The 20336-nt window shown below is 43.7% G+C and overlaps 3 protein-coding genes across 3 annotated transcripts in view; 2 read left to right on the top strand and 1 right to left on the bottom strand.

Moving 5' to 3' along the window:
• The window catches only part of LOC310863382 (uncharacterized protein), an 11370-nt gene extending 2490 nt beyond the window's left edge, over nt 1–8880 (top strand). The window contains exons 2-4 of the mRNA XM_083771681.1: nt 1–319; nt 621–788; nt 8552–8880. The exon at nt 1–319 is cut by the window's left edge and continues 94 nt beyond it. Coding sequence (XP_083627807.1) covers nt 1–319; nt 621–788; nt 8552–8693 — 629 coding nt within the window. The 3' untranslated portion in view covers nt 8694–8880. The remainder of the gene's footprint in view (nt 320–620; nt 789–8551) is intronic.
• LOC310856561 (ubiquitin-protein ligase E3A-like) lies at nt 3759–7397 on the top strand. Its single transcript, XM_083762031.1, has one exon. It carries the CDS (start codon nt 4235–4237, stop codon nt 6899–6901), a length of 2667 nt encoding a protein of 888 aa, XP_083618157.1. The 5' UTR covers nt 3759–4234; the 3' UTR covers nt 6902–7397.
• A 432-nt stretch (nt 8881–9312) lies between the features above and the next one.
• Nucleotides 9313–14299, bottom strand: chrac1 (chromatin accessibility complex subunit 1). Its single transcript, XM_083771692.1, has 3 exons — nt 14006–14299; nt 12845–12971; nt 9313–12163 (listed from the first exon to the last, which is right to left on the bottom strand). Exons 1-3 carry the CDS (start codon nt 14189–14191, stop codon nt 12084–12086), a joined length of 393 nt encoding a protein of 130 aa, XP_083627818.1. The 5' UTR covers nt 14192–14299; the 3' UTR covers nt 9313–12083.
• Nucleotides 14300–20336: the final 6037 nt, after the last annotated feature.

Genomic DNA, 20336 nt, shown 5'->3' with positions numbered 1-20336 from the left:
TGGGAGCGGGCGCCAGGGGGGCTACGGGACCCCCGCCTCTGGGTGAGCCCGACCTGGCCGACGGCGGCGGGGAGTGGGGCTCCGGTTCCTTCCTGTTCCAAGACCTTCTCCACAGCAGCAGCTTCCCGGCCGATGGACCCCCCTTCATAATGGAGACCCCAGGAGAGCCGGCCAACTGCACGGAGCGCTTCTGGCTGCCCGCCGCGGCCCCCTCCTCCTCGGTGTGCTGGGACAGCGCGGCCGGACCCGAGGAGTTCCAGAGGTCACGTCTGCTGGTTCTCCAGAACCGAGCCGCCCTGCAGGCAGTGTCCACCTCCAGGTTATAGAACCACTTAAACCCTACATGTGGTTGACCGGAGTCCCTCAGGGCTCTATACTAGTGTATTTTTTCTTCCGTTTCTGCTAAAGCTTTCCTCACAATACGGATGCTGGGGTTTAAGTGCTTAAAGGGATATTTCATTTCATCATCTACTCAGGCTCATGTGAACACCCCAGACAGTTTTTAAGTTGCTCGATTCAATATTTAGATATTTGATATTCATTTTATGTGCCCCGCCCCCTTCCTATACAAACCCATTGTAACTTACACTAACTATACTGTAACTTGTGCCCACCTCCAGTGGGGTGGAGGAGGGGGGAGCGTCGTACCAGCAGCAGGCCAGGGAGGAGGTGCGGGGGGTGTTGTCGGACCACCGCAGTGTACAGGAGACCGTGGACACCGTCAACAAGGTCTTCATCTCTCTGCAGGAGAAGAGGAGAGAGGGACAGGAGCAGAGGACCTTCTCTAGGTAGGACACAGAGAGAGAGAGAGACATACAGAAAGAGTGTGTGTGTGTGTGTGTGTGTGTGTGTGTGTGTGTGTGTGTGTGTGTGTGTGTGTGTGTGTGTGTGTGTGTGTGTGTGTGTGTGTGTGTGAGTGAGTTGACAATGCGTGTTGCATGACATGATACAAAAGGAGCTGAAATAGTCAATTTAAAAGCTCCCAAGGTCATGTTTAGATCTGCTATTTCTGCTGCGTTTGAAATATTTTAGACATTGTGGCGCCTTTGGTTTTTTTTATTATAAATATAGACAAGCATTAACGAGCTTGTGACTAAATAATGACTACATTGGATCTGTTGGAACACATGTTTTGTGTGCGTGTGTGTGTGTGTGTGTGTGTGTGTGTGTGTGTGTGTGTGTGTGTGAAAAGTAACCGTTTCCATCCAGCAGCATGCTGTCAGGAATAAACCTTGTATCTCCATATTCAACCGCTTCCCCCCCCCCCCCCCTAGAAGGTTTCCACTGGACAGAAACGGCATGTTTTTTTGGGGGGGATCGGCGTTGTTAAAATTCCTCACCCGTGATGTCAACTTCATTGGCGTCTGCTGTGAACCTATCCCACTGTGTTTTCTAGAGGAAAACTGGTCCACTTCTCACCAAATACACTGATCCAAGGTCAGTTTGGGGTTTCTGCCTTCTGCTGGGAACCAAATTACTTTTACGCAGCGGTGGAAAAAACGTTTTCTGATTTCTTTTTACTTAACCCATTCAAACTTTCACGGACTTTAACCATATTTTATACTTTAGCTATTGTGATGAGGTGTAGTGCAGTGTGTAAGGCTACTGTTACTACTGTAGTGGAAATGTATGAAGTAAAAATGGAAATAGTGTAACTAAAGTAAAAGCACAGAATAATTGTGCTTATAGCCTACTTACAGGACTTGAGTAAACATACTTGGTTACTTAGTTTCCACCCCTGACTTTAATTGTAGTGAATGTTGAATCCTAAATCGGTGTGTTGTGTGGACTGTCATGCACGGTAAAAAAAAAAAATCTTTCCAGACACAGCTGAGCCATCTGTTTCTGTTACACCTGGGTATGACCAGGGTTGATCACAAGAGTAATTGCAGCCCTATTATATAAAACTAAAGTTACATGAATATAAAATATATTTTTGTAACCACTTAAACCCTTTGTACTTTGTTGACTGGTGTCTCAGGGTGGTCTGGGCTATACTCGGCAGGCACGTGCAGGGGGGGTTATTTGTTTTGTCTACATAAGAACATGTGGGGGGCCAATGTGTGGCTTGTGTGGGGGGCCAGTAAGGGCTTATGTGGGGGGCCAATAAGGGTTTATGTGAGGGGCCAATAAGGGTTTATTTGGGAGGCCAATAAGGGCTTATGTGGGGGGCCAATAAGAGCTTATGTGGGGGGCCAATAAGGGTTTATGTGGGGGCCAATAAGGGTTTATGTGGGGGGCCAATAAGAGCTTATGTGGGGGGCCAATAAGGGCTTATGTGGGGGGCCAATAAGAGCTTATGTGGGGGGCCAATAAGGGCTTATGTGGGGGGCCAATAAGGGCTTATGTGGGGGGCCAATAAGAGCTTATGTGGGGGGCCAATAAGGGCTTATGTGGGGGGCCAATAAGAGCTTATGTGGGGGGCCAATAAGGGCTTATGTGGGGGGCCAATAAGAGCTTATGTGGGGGGGCAATAAGGGCTTATGTGGGGGGCCAATAAGGGCTTATGTGGGGGGCCAATAAGGGTTTATGTGGGAGGCCAATAAGGGCTTATGTGGGGGGCCAATAAGGGTTTATGTGGGAGGCCAATAAGGACTTATGTGGGGGGGCAATAAGGGCTTATGTGGGGGGCCAATAAGGGTTTATGTGGGGGGGCAATAAGGGCTTATGTGGGGGGCCAATAAGGGTTTATGTGGGGGGGCAATAAGGGCTTATGTGGGGGGCCAATAAGGGCTTATGTGGGGGGCCAATAAGGGTTTATGTGGGAGGCAAATAAGGGCTTATGTGGGGGGCCAATATATAAGAGCTTATGTGGGGGGCCAATATATAAGAGCTTATGTGGGGGGCCAATATATAAGAGCTTATGTGGGGGGCCAATATATAAGAGCTTATGTGGGGGGCCAATATATAAGAGCTTATGTGGGTGACCAATAACGGCTTATGTTGGGGGCCAATAAGGGTTTATGTGGGGGCCAATAAGGGCTTGTGTGTGGTGTGTGATAAAGCATTAAAATAAAATTGTTTAAAATATCGTAATCCTCCCTATACTATAGTGTGCTGACCATATAATTAGTTCCTCCCTATCCCCAGTGAACCGCAGGGGTAAAAAAAACCCTAGTTTCAGGATAGAGGGGGCCTTCCTCCAATCAGGAGGGAGCGGGGCGGGCCTTGGTGCACGTGCTGTTGGCCTGTAGCGTGTCCTCCCACTGTAGAGCGTGTGCATGTGCATATCTTGTTACCGGGGCAGACCGGGTTTTTTTTCCAAATCACTGAATGCTCCTTTAATGTGCTGGCTCCCATCAGTCAGTTTTAGTTTCAGACTAATGAGAACGTATTGCTTATTTTACTGTCCAATGACATGAAATAGCACAAGGGACGGACCCCACAAAAAGACCAGCCCCCAAAACCGATGCACGCTATGCACCGGTACACAAAATGTGCCCTTTTCTGGGGTTTGAGCCCCTGCCCCCTCAGTGCTCTCTGCACAGCCCCCGGACCCCTCCCCTTTCCCTCGCCTATCAATGCTATAGCTTGTTACTGTTAGTTTGTAGATTGGCTACTTTCAGAATTTTCACAGAATGTTTGTCTATTATGATTAGGGTTGGGATCTGGAACCGGAGGAAATTCACCAGAGGAAGTTTAAGGACCACCATAAGTAACTCTGAGAGTGTACAAATGGAACCAAATGGACCCGTAAGGGTCTTAGAGTTACAGACCTGTAAGGGTCCATTTGGTTCCATTTGTACACTGTCAGAGTTACCCAGAGCGTCCCTGGACCTCACTTTGAGAACCAGTGAGGTAGTGTATACACTACTGTAGGAATATATAGGAATTGTTAAAGGGAACTGATAAGGGATCAGATCAGGGGAATTGTTAAGGAACCGGAATAAACCGGAATAGTTAAAGTCCTAAAGGACCCCGACTCTATAATTATGACGTCATGGTCTATGGCATATCTATGACGTAGGACTCCAAATTTGGACAAGGATTAAAGTTAAATACCTCAAAAGGCATAACACACATGCCTTTACACAGCAGAAAGCGGAGGGATGAGCATGCAGTAAAAATGGCCTTGAATGAAGTTTGATAGACGTTTTGTGTCTTTAGAATCAGAACAAGTCCTGCATTTTACTCCGGTTTGCAACTGGGACTGTGGAGGGATTCCTGCGTTCATAACCAGAAGGACAGAATAACACGACAGCTGCGAGGGACATACAGATAAAAGTCTCGCATAATGAATCCCGATGAGAAGGAGGACTGCGAGTGTGCATTGCCACCACAGACCAGCACCGCCCCGGCACCACAGGCTGACACAACCCCGGCACGCGGACACCACAGGGAATACGAGGAGCCCCGGGTAGGAAACCCAGCAGCGAACCAAACGAAGCGCGCAGCGGCCAAGCACCTGATAGAGCGATATTACCGCCAGTTAACCAAGGGTTGCGGAAATGGCTCGTGCTCCAACTCCTGGTGTGCCTCGTCGACGGACTTCTGCCACATGGGCAACAACACCGCGGCGGCCAAGGCTCTGGAGCTCTACAAGACAAATGCCAAGCTCTGTGACGCCCACCCGTCCATCACCTCTACCTGCCTAAAGAGCAGCGGCCAAAACAACTCGGCATGTGGCATGGGCCAGGAAATAAACCATGGCAAGGATGTGTGCTCTATAAAGACTGATGTTAAAGAGGTGACCTACCTGACGGAGGAGAAGGTGTATGAGCTCTTGGACATGTGTCGCGAAAACGGGGACTACGCCCCTCTGATCCGGGTCATCGGCCGGGTGTTTTCCAGTGCGGAGAGCCTGGTGCAGAGTTTCCGCAGGTCCAAGCCCCACACCAAGGCGCAGCTGCAGTCTCTGCAGGGTAAGGACGAAGATGAGGGTGAGAAGGAGGCGCCCGCCTGCTCCGCTATGGCCAAGGAGGCCTCGTCAACCTCTGCCCTGTTGCAGCTCAGCGAGAGCTCTGTGGGCGATGGCGTACAGACGCTGGGGCCAGACGAGGTGTCAGTCGACATCGAAGCGGTGCGGCGGGTCTACGGGCGCGTGTTGTCAAACGAGAAAGTGGAGGCGGCTTTCCTCAACGCGCTGGTGTCCCTGTCGCCCAACGTGGAGTACGACCTGGCGTACCACAAAGTGTACTGGCGCGTGCCCGACTACCTGAACCTGTTCGTCATCGTGATGGAGAACAGCAACCTGCACAGCCCTGAGTACCTGGAGAGCAGCGCCCTACAGCAGTTCTGCAAGGCCATGAGCAGGCTGCCGCCGGCCGCCCTCGCCAAGCTGGCGCGCGTGTGGTCGCGCCATGGTGCGGCACGCATCCGCAGCATGACAGAGACCTTCCAGCACCTCATCACCTGGAAGGTGATCAGCAACGACTTCAGCAAACATCAGCTGGTGAACCACGACGACGGCGTGGTAGCGGCCACCAAGTGCTTGAAGGTGGTGTATTACGCAAACATGCTGGGTGGCGAGCTGGACAGGGGCCACAACGAGATGACACTGCAGCTCCCAGGAGAGGAACGTCGCAACAAGAGGGTGACCAGCATAGACCCACTGGAGGCGGAGCTGGGTGTGAGCGCCATCGACTGCCGGCACCCACTCGTGCCCTTCGAGGAGTTCGTCAATGAGCCCCTCAATGAGGTGCTGGAGATGAGAGAGGACTACACCTTCTTCAGGGTGGAGAAGGCGCACAAGTTCTCCTTCATGACGTGCCCGTTCATCCTCAGCGCCGTCACCAAGAACCAGGGCCTCTACTACGACAACCGCATCAGCATGCACAGCGAGCGGCGTGCCAGCGCGTACAACAGCATAGTGCAGGGCCACCAGCACTTTGACCCATACCTGAGGCTCAAGATACGCAGGGACCACATCATCAACGACGCCCTGGTCACGCTGGAGAGGATCACCACGCGGAAGCCCGCCGCCCTGAAGAAACAGCTGTATGTGGAGTTTGCGGGAGAGCAAGGCGTCGACGAAGGAGGCGTGTCCAAAGAGTTCTTTCAGCTGGTGGTGGAGGAAATCTTCAACCCAGACATTGGTATGTTCACGCACGACGAGAGCACCAGTCTGTTCTGGTTCAACCCGTGGTCGTTTGAGAACGAGGGCCAGTTCACGCTTATCGGCATCGTGCTGGGCCTAGCCATCTACAACAGCTGCATCCTGGACGTACACTTCCCCATGGTGGTCTACAGGAAACTCATGGGCAAGAAGGGCACTTTCAGCGACCTCGCCAACTCCAGCCCGGTTCTGTACCAGAGCCTCAAGGAGATGTTGGAGTACAAGGGGAGCGTCGAGGACGACATGATGATCACCTTCCAGATCACCCAGAAGGACCTGTTTGGGAACGTGCACACGCACGATTTAAAGGAAAGCGGAGACAAGATCCCGGTCACAAATGAAAACAGGAAGGAGTTTGTTGACCAGTATGCGGACTACATCCTGAACAAGAGCATTGAGAAGCAGTTTGACGCCTTCAGGAAAGGCTTTCACATGGTGACCAACGAGTCGGCGCTCAAGTACTTGTTCAGGCCCGAGGAGATCGAGCAGCTCATTTGCGGGAGCAGGAACCTGGACTTCCACGCGCTTGAAGAAACAACGTTATACGACGGCGGTTACAGCAGAGACTCTCGGGTCATCAGGGAGTTCTGGGAGACGTTGCACTCGTTCGACGAGGAGCAGAAGCGACTGTTTCTGCAGTTCACCACGGGCACGGACCGAGCACCTGTGGGTGGCCTGGGCAAGCTCAAGATGACCCTTGCCAAGAACGGTCCCGACGCGGACAGGCTGCCTACGTCTCACACCTGCTACAACGTGCTGCTGCTGCCCGAGTACTGCAGCAAGGAGAAGCTGAGGGAGAGACTGCTGAAAGCCATCACCTACGCCAAAGGGTTCGGCATGCTCTGAGGAGGCGCCGTCTCAACGTCGGCTCCGGGGACCCCAAGTTAAAATCAGATTTTGAAGTGTAGATTGTGGTTCCAGAGCAAGACAAAAACGTCAAATGGGGGTCAGTGGTCCTCCTACTGGATCACAGTGCTTATTAAATTCTGAGAGCATGCAAAGGGAACCAAATGGACCTTACAGGTTCATTTTGTTCCATATGGTCTCTGAGTTTCAGAACCTGAGGTTGAGAAACAGTTATCAGCCACACAAATTCTCACCCACACACCTTGTCCTCGACACCCTTATCCGTACGTATGTAAAAAGCTGACTAAAAGACTTGTGAAGGGGGAGACGTAAACAGAAAAAAGGAAGAAAAACTCAATCTAAATCAAATAAAACAGAATAAAAACAGACAGTCTGAACTCACAAGTTGTGTTCACAATAGTGGGGGAAATATTTTTTGTATGCAGCGTATTTACATACAAAGCCAATGGAAAGACGTGGCTTGGCCCGATTAAGCATTTATCCGCTTCGGGTGTCCTAGTTGCCGCTTAAATTTACACTGAGGATTTTACAGTGAACCATGCAAAAACAGCTGAAGCATACTGGCAGCATGCAAACAAAGTTTGCATCTGTCCTGTGGGAAATACCCAGTCAAACAAGTAGTCAATTCCTACAGTAAAACTATAACAACTGAAAAAATAAACTAAATTGTACAATGTAGCCTATACTGAGTATATATGGTGAACATTTCAAAACTATAATAATGAGATGCATTTGAATGCATCACTTTTCTGGGACTGAAGTAATCTGATGTTTCTGTTGATTTGATGGACATGTTGTCAATATAGTTAGTGTCGGGTGATAGGCTACTTTTCTATTCAAAACCGTCGCACTTTTTTTTTCAATAGAAAAAAGAACCATGTGTTCCAATGGAATAGATCTGATGTAGTATTATTTAGTCACAAGATAGTGTTAATACTTTTCATTGGTTTTATATTTATAATGCAAGTATATGTGATATGTAATGTAATTATAGTTGAACTTGTGATGTTGTTGAATTTGTAGATTGATTGTAGATTTGATTTGCACTACCTTAGCTAAATAAATCAACATAGCATCAAAATCAGTTCAACCACTTTAGCCCTATACTGTACACCTGCTATATGAAAATAGCAGATCGATAAGCTCACGTTTGTAGATATTTTCCGACCGAAGTGTTCCTCGGGCTTGCAAGCCTGAGGAAGGTCGTTTATTCATCTAAATAAAAGCCCTTGAACCAGCAAGTGGCAGTGTGCAGGCCTCCCTCCTTCTACACATATACAGTAATGACATGCCCAAAATAGGGATAGATTATGAACCCATTATCTTACAATGAATGCACTTCAAACCTGACGACGTGAGGGAGATGAGTGCAGTGATGCAGAGATCTCCATTGCCTGTTTATGGGCATAAAAGGAAACACAGACAAACGGAGGAGTACAACAGGTATTGCATAACCAGCTGGGGAATGCATTCACAACTTGCATTGTACCCGAGTAGGCCGGTGCCACACGTCAAGTTATTATTAATTTATGATCAATTATTTATTCATAATCGGTTAAAATGAAACCCATGAATTCCATTAACGGTAGCATTGTATTGATGGTTTTATGTTTCTTCCACGTCTTCTAGCATGAAGGAGCAGATTGCCAGCACAAGGGACGCTATGGATCACAGGGAGTACATGTTCAAGCTACTAGAGAAGCAGTTCTCCAGCCTGGAGAAGTCTTTATTGACCATGCAACATCGACTGCAAAAACTACTGCCTCACTGACAACGTGCTGTTGACTCTCTAGGAAGCAGGCAGCATTTTTTTCTTCCCAGTGTTTCAAAGAGCAAGCAAGACACAGTCCAATCTCAATGACATCCCTCTGTATTTATTGCTAACACGTTGTGGGCGTTGTATATCGGCTATTTTAGCTAAAAACTAATTAAATAAATACAAATTTAAACCTGAGAAATGAGTGTTCGCAAAAACATTCTGTGTAGTTGTATATTGCTTGTTAGTGAGGTTATCACAAAATCCCAAAGCACACTGGCACTTGTCCCACATGTGGTACTGGTGGAAACTACTTGAAAGCCACTGCTCTAGTGCCAACTTGTGTATTCTAGTCAATATGGTGATTATTAGCAAACATTATCTAAAGCAGTTTAGTTTAGCAAATACATGCATGCTCAGGACATTAAAAGCATACTCATTCAAGCTGCAACCCAGAACCCATTTTTAAAATACACATTATTTTAACCAATTTGTTTGGTAGACTTGAGTATGTTAATATTATAACTAGACCATTTGCTGGTTGATAAGTAGTACTGCCTCAAGCATATAAGTGCAATACTGTATCACCCCAGCCATGACAGTAGGCCTACCTGTTGGAATTAGTTGGAATTTCTAATTTGAGTGGTACAAATGTCTCCCATGCGGGATGTCCCAGGTTTGAACCATGATATTCATGTTTTTGGTGTGTTAAGCAAAACTCTGCACTTGCTAAAGGAGCTGCAGGTGATTTTGTATTGTTAAAATGTGTAGTTTTAAAATGTTTAAACCTCTATATTGTGATAGTAATTGCTATAGTGTTTGTTCAGTAGCAGGTCTCCCTGTCTCTACAGCTCTTTAATAAACTAACAATACATTTTCAACAGACAACCCTATACATAATTATGTTTAAAATGTGTCTGCTACTCTGCTTATTTATTTGTTTAGGTTTTTATCACTTCCAAGTTCACAACCTTAAAAAGTATTTTCCGTTTAATAATGAGCTGGAGACGGGTTATGGGAAAGCCTTGGTTACTGGACAAACACTCTAGCAATGATTTCAACCTAAGATATTTAACACATGATTTCAACAAGAGAAAACGATATCACATACACCTCCTTTAACAGCATCATGATGAAGCATCAGTCCTTCAAAGTCAAAGTCTTCCTGTAAGACAAGACGCTTGTGGTGTAAAATAGGTAAACTACAGTATAGCATGGTTTTGAGTCTTTATTGTGAAACAGCCAGACTTGTTTGTTTACACTACAAATATTCACATCTGTTCAGAACAGTGGTTGTTTGCATCTTCCAACACAGTGCAGGTACTCACAGTAACTCGAGTAGTTAAAGATACTACAAAATAATATTTAAATGGTACTGTACTGTCAACTAAAACACAGAAATGCTAGGCTTCAACAAACGGCAATTTAGAACTAAGAATAGCATAAGCAAAGAAAGATCCTGTTAATTTCACAGATTGTGAGCATGATCAAGGTAAAACATTAATGACCGCATGGGTTTAAAGACAAGGTTTTCAAAAGTAAAAACCAAAACAAGCAAAAGAACAGCGTAACCACTTTCACCAGGGATCATGAAACCCTAGCCACGTTCTATAGTTTGTTTTACAGATCTTGTTAAAAAACTACAGCAGGGTAAAAACATGATAAGTCTGCAGAAGGCTGACCTTGGCTTACACAGTGATGTCAGACCTGGGTTTTTATTCATTTTTGTTTCTGACATTTTGAAAAATGCCCAAAACACGCTAAACTGAAAGCAGTAAAAGACCCGAGGTATTGCTGCTTCATCTGTGTGGAATGGATCATGTTGGTCCATGACATCGAATGATAGCACAGGAAAATAGTCCCTACCTTCCGTGAAGGACCACTTCACCCATTGTCACCCTTATCTTCATGTAGCCTAATCACTCCTCTCCTCACAAATGCTCACTATAAAATGGCAACATTTCTGTCTACACTGTGTGTCTCAGAGGACAGTTCTGAAACGTGCCTACCATAGACATCAATGATAGTAGGCATTGTTGGAAATGTCAAAGATTTCAAACCTGTTATAATTAATTATTTATGCAAGCAATGGCTTCTATCGCAGCATGCCAATTTTCCAGGATATAATGAATATTAGTTGAGACCAACAAGCCATATTGCTTCAAAATAAAACCAAGCCAGGCATGTAAAACACACTAGAGATAGTAGATATCCTAATGCTTCAGGCATAAACACCTAAAATAAAATAAAAACATGCTTTACTAGAAAAAATAACAGTACTGTAGCCTACACTAATTTATTTTCTTTGGTAAACTATTATCTCTCAAATTTGTGATATGACATGGGTGTTATCATTTCCTTTAAGGCTGCATAAAGCGATGTAATTTAATTTCCACAACTTACATGATTGTTCCAGCTGTTCTAGTATTTGCCTTTAGCCACTGAAAGTACCAATAATCATCCGCAGAATATTGTTATATTGCTAGAGGTATTTGGCCAAAATAATATTGTGATATTCGATATTCCCAGTTACGTTCCAAATGTGGAAGAGCTAGATGTCACTATGCCAAATGAATGCAGTGGTGTTTCTTTGAACCTCTTGGTGCTATCTATAGGTCGATTTATGTCAAATGACGCGTCACACGATCAAAGTGACGCCAACGATGACAGAATGTGTCACATATCTCTGTAACAGAATGAACGGTCAGACGACTTCATGAAATGTTGACTGGTTGGGAAGGTAAAATAGCCTAAGCTACCATTTTGTGGCGACGCCGTCGGTGAGCCGCAGACAAGTATGGATGCTCAAAACACTGAATGAGTGGTGGACAGTAACTAAGTACATTTACTTGAATAGCCTACTGTACTTAAGTAAGTTTTAGTGTTTGTCTTTAAGCACATCCATTTCATTCCACTACATCTCAAACAGAAATATTGTACTTTGACTGGAACAAGTAAAATATGAATTAACCACTTTAGCCCCATTAATATAGCATAATCTACAAGTTCACAACATGTCACAGAGCAGCGGCACAGTGGAAGCTTGTAGATCTGCTATTCTAAAATGTATTGGAAGATTTCAGTGCTTTTCTTTTTTTTTTGTACATTTCTTTTAGAGATGTTCTTCATTTTACAACAGCAATGCATGTATATAAAAAAGGAAATGCACTTCATAATTTGTACTTTCTAGAGTCGCTCAAAGCATAAACTGACCCAGTTTATGTAGGCCGCTTCAGGAGAAAGTCTGTCCTTGGTAGAGTCCTGCCGTTTACATCACGTTCAATTCTGTGCAGTCTAGAACGCCACCTGTCCTATCCTGAGTCTCTTCCACTTGTCACCGTTTGCTCCGGTACATGCACGCACCCATGTGACATTTTTAGTGACGGAATCATGGCCGGCGTGCTTTCAGATGTCTGTGTCCTCCTCCTGCATGTGCTCCAAGGTCTTCAGGTAATCTCTGGCCAAGATCTTCTGCGGGAGGATGTCTGTAAATTCAAATGAAGAAAGTGCAATGAAATTAAGCAGTTGTTCATAAAACATAACGGAGCCAAATAAATTAAAACATTTGAAAAACATTTGATTAACCACTTAAACCCCAGCATCCGTATTCAATGCCTCGTAACGTAGATCGGCAATTTCCTAGTCTTGCGTAGCCTAATAGCCTAACTAGACTAATATCACTGCGTGGATATTAGTCTCGTCCCTCTCAGTATTAGATTTTTTTCTGCAATGTCCCGCCCCATATTTGTATACTGGGCCCGGGTTGGTTATAGCTTGGTTCCAGACAAATCTGGTTGGCTCGTCACCATTTCGGCTGTGAAGTCCTCCGACAATTGAGAGGGGCCAGACTAAATCTACATGGGTTCAATATGCATTGCAGAGGCAGATGAAGGCTGGCTTGCGAGGCTAGCAATTTCCAGCAAAGATATGTAATGTAGAGCAAAAACAGAAAAGCCACAAATATAGAGCCCTGCTCAACAACATATGGGGTTTAAGAGGGCTGGGACAGCCTGCATTGTTACTGAAATATATTTCCTCCCTCAGACAACATTTGTAATCCTGACAGTCCTATCTGTATCTTTGCCCAGGTGGCATGAGGTCCAAGTAGCGACATAGTGTATTTTCTTCTTTTTCTTTGCACAAAGCAGAGCAGGGCTGAACGTTACCTGTGAGGAACTGGAAGGTGTCGTTCTCCTCAGCAGAAGCAGCCAGGTCACAGTAGGCCAGAGTGTTTTTGTCTTTGCCTGAGCCATTGTTAAAGGAGGCCAGAGCCAGATGCTGAACAAACAGCTCCTGTTAAAACAACCACGATGACGACAATCAGAATCAACTTCATTGTCGCATCACAGGTTAACAGGTGTAAAGAAGTGGATGCAATTTGTTTTTGTGCAAGCTCCATTACACACATATATATATATATATATATATATATATATATATATATATATATATATATATATATATATATCAAAAAAGAGAAAAACCTTCACACCTCTGTATAGCACCTGACGAAGCTCACAGCGAAACGCGTTTTTCTCTTTTTTGATGTCTATGCCTGCTAACTAGACTTGCACCTCCTACGGGTCTTTTTGGATGTGCAGGAGTCCCTTTTTGTCTTATATATATATATATATATATATATATATATATATATATATAAATAAAATAATGTGTGTGTGGCCCCAACGACTTCAAATTCAACACACACGTTCCACAACACCACAGGGAGTGCAGTCACAGAGCCCTGCCTTGCGTCGGTCAGACCCACGGTTGTTTTATGACAGAGTTATTATGACTTTCTCAATTCTGTCAATAAACTAAACTCAGTGCAGCCATACTTTGCAGTAATTTCTACATCACTCCAACGACCTGCGTACACCAGCCTTTTACAAACTGCTTTAAAACACAAACATGAGATTACTTAGTGATTACTGACCGAACGTTTCTCAAAATCTGTCAAGTCTTGACAGAGACAATAATAATTCAGCTGAAAGATTGGGTAGGCTATAGGTTTGTTTATCATCGTTTTAATACAATCAGATAGGACTTTTCTGTTTCGTGAATGGGCTGAGCTTATTGCAACTTTAGGAACAGAACAGATGGCATTGTGGCTTGCTACTGTATCTCCGTCGCACGGCGACGATAGCAGATCTACGCGGCGCACCGCAGCAACGCGTGGCCTTGTAGATCTGCTTTCGTCGTAGATCTCGCTGACAGGTCTATATCTATAACCCTGGTCCAGTGGACCAGCAGTGAGGGCACCATGACCCTAGAGTACCAAGGCTAATCTATATCCAGCGGCCAGCCAGCCAGCCATACATACATACCGTGGCCTTGGTGGTGAGGAAAAGAGCCTCCTGGTTGATGTTGGACACATCAGGAGAGCTCTTCATGATCAGCCTCACTCTGGAGATGGGCAGAGAAATGCTGTTCCTACTGGAGGAGGTTGCGGACGCGGAGGGATTCTGCTCCTTGTCCGCAGAGGAGGGCGACACGTTCTCAGACATCTTCATCGGCCAGGAGGAGGTTGTGTTTTTTTATTCTTTCTTAAATAACAACGCACTGCTGAGCTACTGCTGCACGAGCACGCCGATGCTTCTGACTACTCTTCTATTGTTTTGGTTCTCGTCCTTCTTCTTCTTCTTCTACCTTCTACTACTTGTTACTACTTCCGGCCCCGGTTGGATGCTAGAGATCAGTGGTTCCCCCGCTGTGGTAAAGTGGTATTTCACTTAGGATGAACACGGATCTAATATAAAGATGACGAAGACTTACTTTGATTGATTGATTGATTGAATACTTTATTAGTTAAAAAGGTGTATGTATTAACAGCATAGAAGTACAGTAACACTAGGTCACTACAGGGTTAAAAAGGGAAAAAAGCTCACAAAAACGTTCTGGGGACTTTCTTTGTGGTCCTAAATCGATTCCATTCAATTCATGTATTTATATATAATTATTATTATTATTATATAACTACCGGTATATTTACTTTCCAAATGGATATTAAAATAGATAGGTAAATATATAGGCCTACAGAAAATAATTAAAAAGGGATAATTGAACACAGCAGGACCACAATGGAAACAAGTATACAGGGGACGGGCCACGGCATTCCGAGGGATAGGTGGGCACTAACCTAAGACGGTATTTATAGATTATGATGACGTCAGAAACTCAGAATCGATAAATACGTCTACGAGAGTCTAAATCGGGGCACGTCGAATAGTCGATGTAAAATTTGCAATAATTACGAAAGAAACCGTTTTAGCAGTCCCACTCCGACATGAGGGTGGCGCTACACTTTGATCCGATCAGAATTGCACACCACCACAGTCACGGCTCCGTCTTTTGAGCTAATTTAGAACTTCCTGTCTGAGAGCTAGCTAATTTAAGACATCCGGTTGCCTTCAGAATAAAATAAGGTTATTTAATGAATAATTATTACATTACATTATTAGTATTATTATTACATTACAGTTATTGTAAAGACACACATTATGTTTCTGTGTAAAAATAAGTAATTAAATAACATCAAAAAGTTATCTAAATGGATAAATGCTATTCACTGGAGTGAATATTCTATTATATTCTAAAAACGACTTATAAATCCTAAAGCCTTGTTTATACTTCACTGTGCAACGGTCCTATGCTGGACAATAGCAGATATGCAAACTCACAGCACATCTCATTCAAGACACTGAACTTGCAGATCTGCCTCTATCTGCTCTACGTGGCACTGCATTCTGTGACATTAAACCAAATGGCATTTTCCACTCTATATGACACTACTGTTCTACATTTTTGTCTAATAAAATAGGCTATTAATTTAATCAATCAAACTGCATTAACTAACAGAGATACTACTAACCAAGCTATCCATGTCAACATGCTCTATAGGAGTCTCAATAACAGGTATAAGTAACGTTTAATGTTTAGTAATTTTTAATGTAGCAGAAGAGGCCATTCATTGAACAGAGTTTTGCACAATTTTAACATCCCAGATCGATTGAAATATGAATCTACTGTGCTGTGCTACACCATGATATATTAAGAGTACAATAACATTCCATTGTGAATAAAAACGTATTAACCACAGTGTAATGCTAAAGGTTTCATCACAGGGCTGTCTGCTTCATGTAATATCATTAAAAGTGTTGTTGGTGACAGTTATATGAGTTGGAAGCATTAAGACCCATTTTAACCCTCAATGGCTTCCTTTCTGACAAATAACGTTATTGTAAAAAAAAAAAAGATTCACGCGTAGCTATTTTGCATTTACAATAGAGCACCGAAGTCTGACGTCACTTTCAGTAGAGGGCGTCAGTCCCCAGGTTCATGTATTTGTTTAGTTGCATTGAAAGCCTCATTATAACAACTGTGTTTGAACAATAAACATGTCACCCCGGCCGCTTCACTCATATGGATATGAAGAATCAACTGACTGAGAGAAAACGCTAATGTTACTGCTGCTGAATTAGTTCGATTTTCGCTAGAAGCAGACCGTATCATATGAGCATTTACAAGTGTAATGCTTAATTGGGTCGTCCACTCACAGTTGACAGTCTTTGTATTGAGTTTGTGCTTAAAATGTACTGTAAATTCTACAAACTGTTAATAAATATTTCAATCAATCAATCAATCAATGAGTGACTGACTGTTGCAAACGATACAGAGACACCTCCCTGACAATAACGCCGAGACAGCTTGTTTATTTTTGGACCACAACGCTTATAGTAGACCAGGGGAATGGTCGGGATGAGCCAGTTACGTCAGGACTTCGGTGCTCAATGAGAAGCGGATGGGACCAAGGGACCCGGATGTAACGTAGAAGGACTACAATATGACTACAATAAATTCGCTGTTAAATCTCGCGGGCGTGGCCTCACACCGGAAGGAAGTGCCGCCGTCCTCAAATACGGAAGAGACGCGTGGAGGTCGGCTTGGTCAGTGTTTGTTTGGAAGTGCCACGTCACCATCTTCCGGGTCCGTCTTCGGAGCAAGTAAGTGATTAAATGTTATTTAATACTTAACGCTGTTGTTGTTTTTGTGTTCAAACGTCTATCACTTGAAGTTACTTGTTATGATGTTTATATATGATGTTTGTACGACCGAATGGTTACTGTTGAAGGTTTATAAACAACGGGCCTGTCGATGACCGAGTGTTTTTCCTTCTTACCAAAACAAACACAATTGTTTTTCCATCTAGTCGAGGTCCATTATTCATTAAGTATTTGAGCCACGGACCACCATGTTACATTTATAGACTCACATTAGAAATGAGCGAGTTATGATTAAAAGAACGTATAAGACGTATGATCTTGGCTCTTTGCTCTTTAACACACGACACAGACGGCTAGCTAACTAGGCTAGCTAGCTTCTAGCCTGTTGTTTGTTGGTGAAAGACTCCAAGCTGGGAAGTGTATTTCAGCGAGTAGCTATACGTGGTTTTGTTTATTTTCTGTAAAGTATAACCCTCGCTGCTACTCGCTGAAATACACTTCCCAGCTTGGAGTAAATAAACAAAACCACGTATAGCTACTCGCTGAAATACACTTCCCAACTTGGAGTCTTTCACCAACAAACAACAGGCTAGAAGCTAGCTAGCCTAGTTAGCTAGCCGTCTGTGTCACTCATTTCTTGCTCATTTAAAAAAAGGTTATATACTATGTAAACTATGAAATGCAGGCTTTCATTTGGTATATAGAACGTTTGTGTAGGCCGTCCCTATGAAACGGTATCAATTGAAAAGGAAATGTCGGGAAATCGCTTTATTTTTTCCCTCGCGCACCCAGCGCCAAGATCACGCGTCGTGTAGGCCGTCTCTACGAAACGGTATCAATTGACTAATGATCATTATGACTTGCTGTTTGCTGTATCTGTTTTTTTTAAATAGCAAAATACTGGGTCAATTGTCTGACTTTGATTGCTTAAAGTAGACCTGCATAAAATTCTGTACTGCAGCTATTTACAACCAGGTAGTGTATAAGTTAAATTGAATTGTTGTACTTTCAAAAGGGTTATTGGCACCTAAGGTGTTAGATCTCATTCTTCTGCCCTTTGTTTCATTGCACACATGTTAAAGCATTGGTCTAAAACTACATAGCCTATATCCATTGAAAACTCTGTTAGCCTACTAGTTACTTTTTAGATTGTATTATTACAAAATATACACTAAACAACTTCAGTCCTATATTTCTTTACTTTAACTTACTTTTACTTTAACCTAGTGGGGGAGTGGTTAGTGGGTGGGGGAGTGATTATGCAAGAAATTAGGGTTGTGGACAAGTATCTATTGTCACACCCATTCAAGTGGTGCTAAAATTTCAGGATTCTTTGCATGGCTTATTCTCTGCTTTGGGGTTTCTGTTTCAACAAGTTTTAGATGGTCATATCTCCTTCAATTATTGTCCAATTTCATTGAATGATACATCATATGAAAGCTTACATTCTGTACTTTAATAATTTACTGTAATCTGTAAAAATCGAGTTGAGGCATATTCTGCTGGCACTGGTCACAGATTCTAAACACAACAAGTAACTTAAAAAGTGATAACATGTTTGAGCCACGGACCACCATTTCACATTAATAGACTCTCACAATGGTGGTCAGTGGCTCAAATGGGTCTGAGAGACTAGATGGCGTCAAATGTTGGTCCGTGGTTCAAACGCTGAATAAATAATCGACTAGAGGTGAGAAGAGTATTGTTTGGTAGGTAAAGGACAAACATTCTGTGAAAATTGGCGCGAAGCAACAAACATTCTTTGAAATTGGTGGGAAACGATCCCGGGCACTCATGTTAACAAAGCTCAGTCACTAACCACTATGCTACAATCAGCATTATATAATTAAAGGATCAAAAGTAGCAATCTTCTACATTCTCTAATTGTGTAGTTTTTTGGAAATTAAGCAGATGCTTAACAACAATTGAACTATTGAGAGTGTAAAGATCTACTATTGGGGTCAATTTGGTTACCTAAATTAAATTGCTCTGTATTGTGACAGTAATCATTGCTATAGAGTGTGTGTTCAGTAACAGTGTTAAATAGCTCTATAGTGTGACAGAAATCATTGCTATAGTGTGTGTTCAGTAACAGTGTTAAATAGATATTGTGACAGTAATCATTGCTATAGTGTGTGTTCAGTAACAGTGTTAAATAGCTCTATATTGTGACAGTAATCATTGCTATAGTGTTTGTTCAGTAACAGAGGTCTCCCGGTCTCTCCAGCTTTTTGTTAAACACAGTCCCATAGTCATATTAGTCACAGTACCTCCCATTCACTCCCACTCAGTCCCATTCACTCCCATTCACTTTGATTCACTCCCATTCAGTCACATAGTAACAGTACATCCCATTCAGTCCCATCCACTCCCATAGTATCAGTCCCATAGTAACAATACCTCCCATTCACTCCCATCCACTCCCATGCACTCCCATAGTATCAGTCCCATAGTAACAGTACCTCCCTTTCACTCCCATTCAGTCCCATAGTATCAGTAACTCCCATTATCTTGCAACACAGCAGCCAAGTATATGCAGAACATGTATACACGCATTTGACATAACACAAACAACAAGACAATTTACATACATAAAGACATGAAGACAAGAGCAATATCCACCGCTTTGATTATCCTGTGGCTACTACAACTCCTGATTAAACCCTTTTCTATTTATTAAAGAGCTGGAGAGACAGGAATATTCCTGTTACTGAACACACACTATAGCAATTATTACTGTCACAATAACTTTGTACTTTTGCTACTGATGTTTGTGTGCAACATTTGAGCTGGTGTCAAGTCACCTTAATTCAAGTGATAGATTATATACAGGGGCATGCCATATGGTCTACCTGCACAGCCTTTGTGATTACTGGTAGATCACGATGTACCTTTTGGGCACCCCTGCAATACAGGATTCCTGTCCAGAATTGTTTTTTATTAAATATAGAGGGTTTAAGTGTAGGGTTTGTCATGTTGGTGTTCTCTATAACTTTTCGTCCTGGGCATGACGTTAAACTGTCCAGTGTAACTCCAAGTTACATGGGGTGGGTATGGTTTGAGAGTTTGTGATGCTCAGTTCTTTTTTTGCGTCTCGGTTCCTCAGGTGGAAGCTGCATAGTTGGGTTTTTGATGGGTTGGGTTTCAAGTGGCTGGTCGTTTGTTTAGATATTGAAAAGGAGGGGGGCGAGCGCGCTACCTTGTGGGAGGCCGTTCTTTTCGGCTTTCCATTTACTCCTCTGGTCATTTAACTGAACATAGAAGCGCCTGTTGTTGAGGAGGCTTTTCCTGACCATTGTGCGGTGTTGGACAGTGTCGTAGGCAGCAGAGAGATCTCTGAATGCTGCTCCAGTTATTTGTTTCCCCTCAAACCCATCCTCAATGTGTTGGGTGAGGTTGAGCTCTGTCCAGCACAGGAGCGGCTGGGACGGAAACCAGCTTGGTCTTTAGTCAGCTTGGTATCTATGAGTGGCAACAAGGCGTTGGAGTAGCAGCTTCTCATATAGCCTTGTAGGTGATGCAGAGGGAAATGGGTCGGTAGCTCTTTGTGGATAATGGGTCTATGCCAGGTTTAGGGATTGCAACCACGTTGGCCTTTTCCCAGACAGAAGGGATGGTTTTCTGTGCTATGCATGTGTTCAGCATCCCCACAAGC

The sequence above is a fragment of the Protomyctophum parallelum genome (genome assembly GCF_964188405.1).
Source record: "Protomyctophum parallelum genome assembly, chromosome: 1".
Lineage (NCBI taxonomy): Eukaryota > Metazoa > Chordata > Actinopteri > Myctophiformes > Myctophidae > Protomyctophum > Protomyctophum parallelum.
This window is presented reverse-complemented; position numbering and strand designations above follow the sequence as displayed.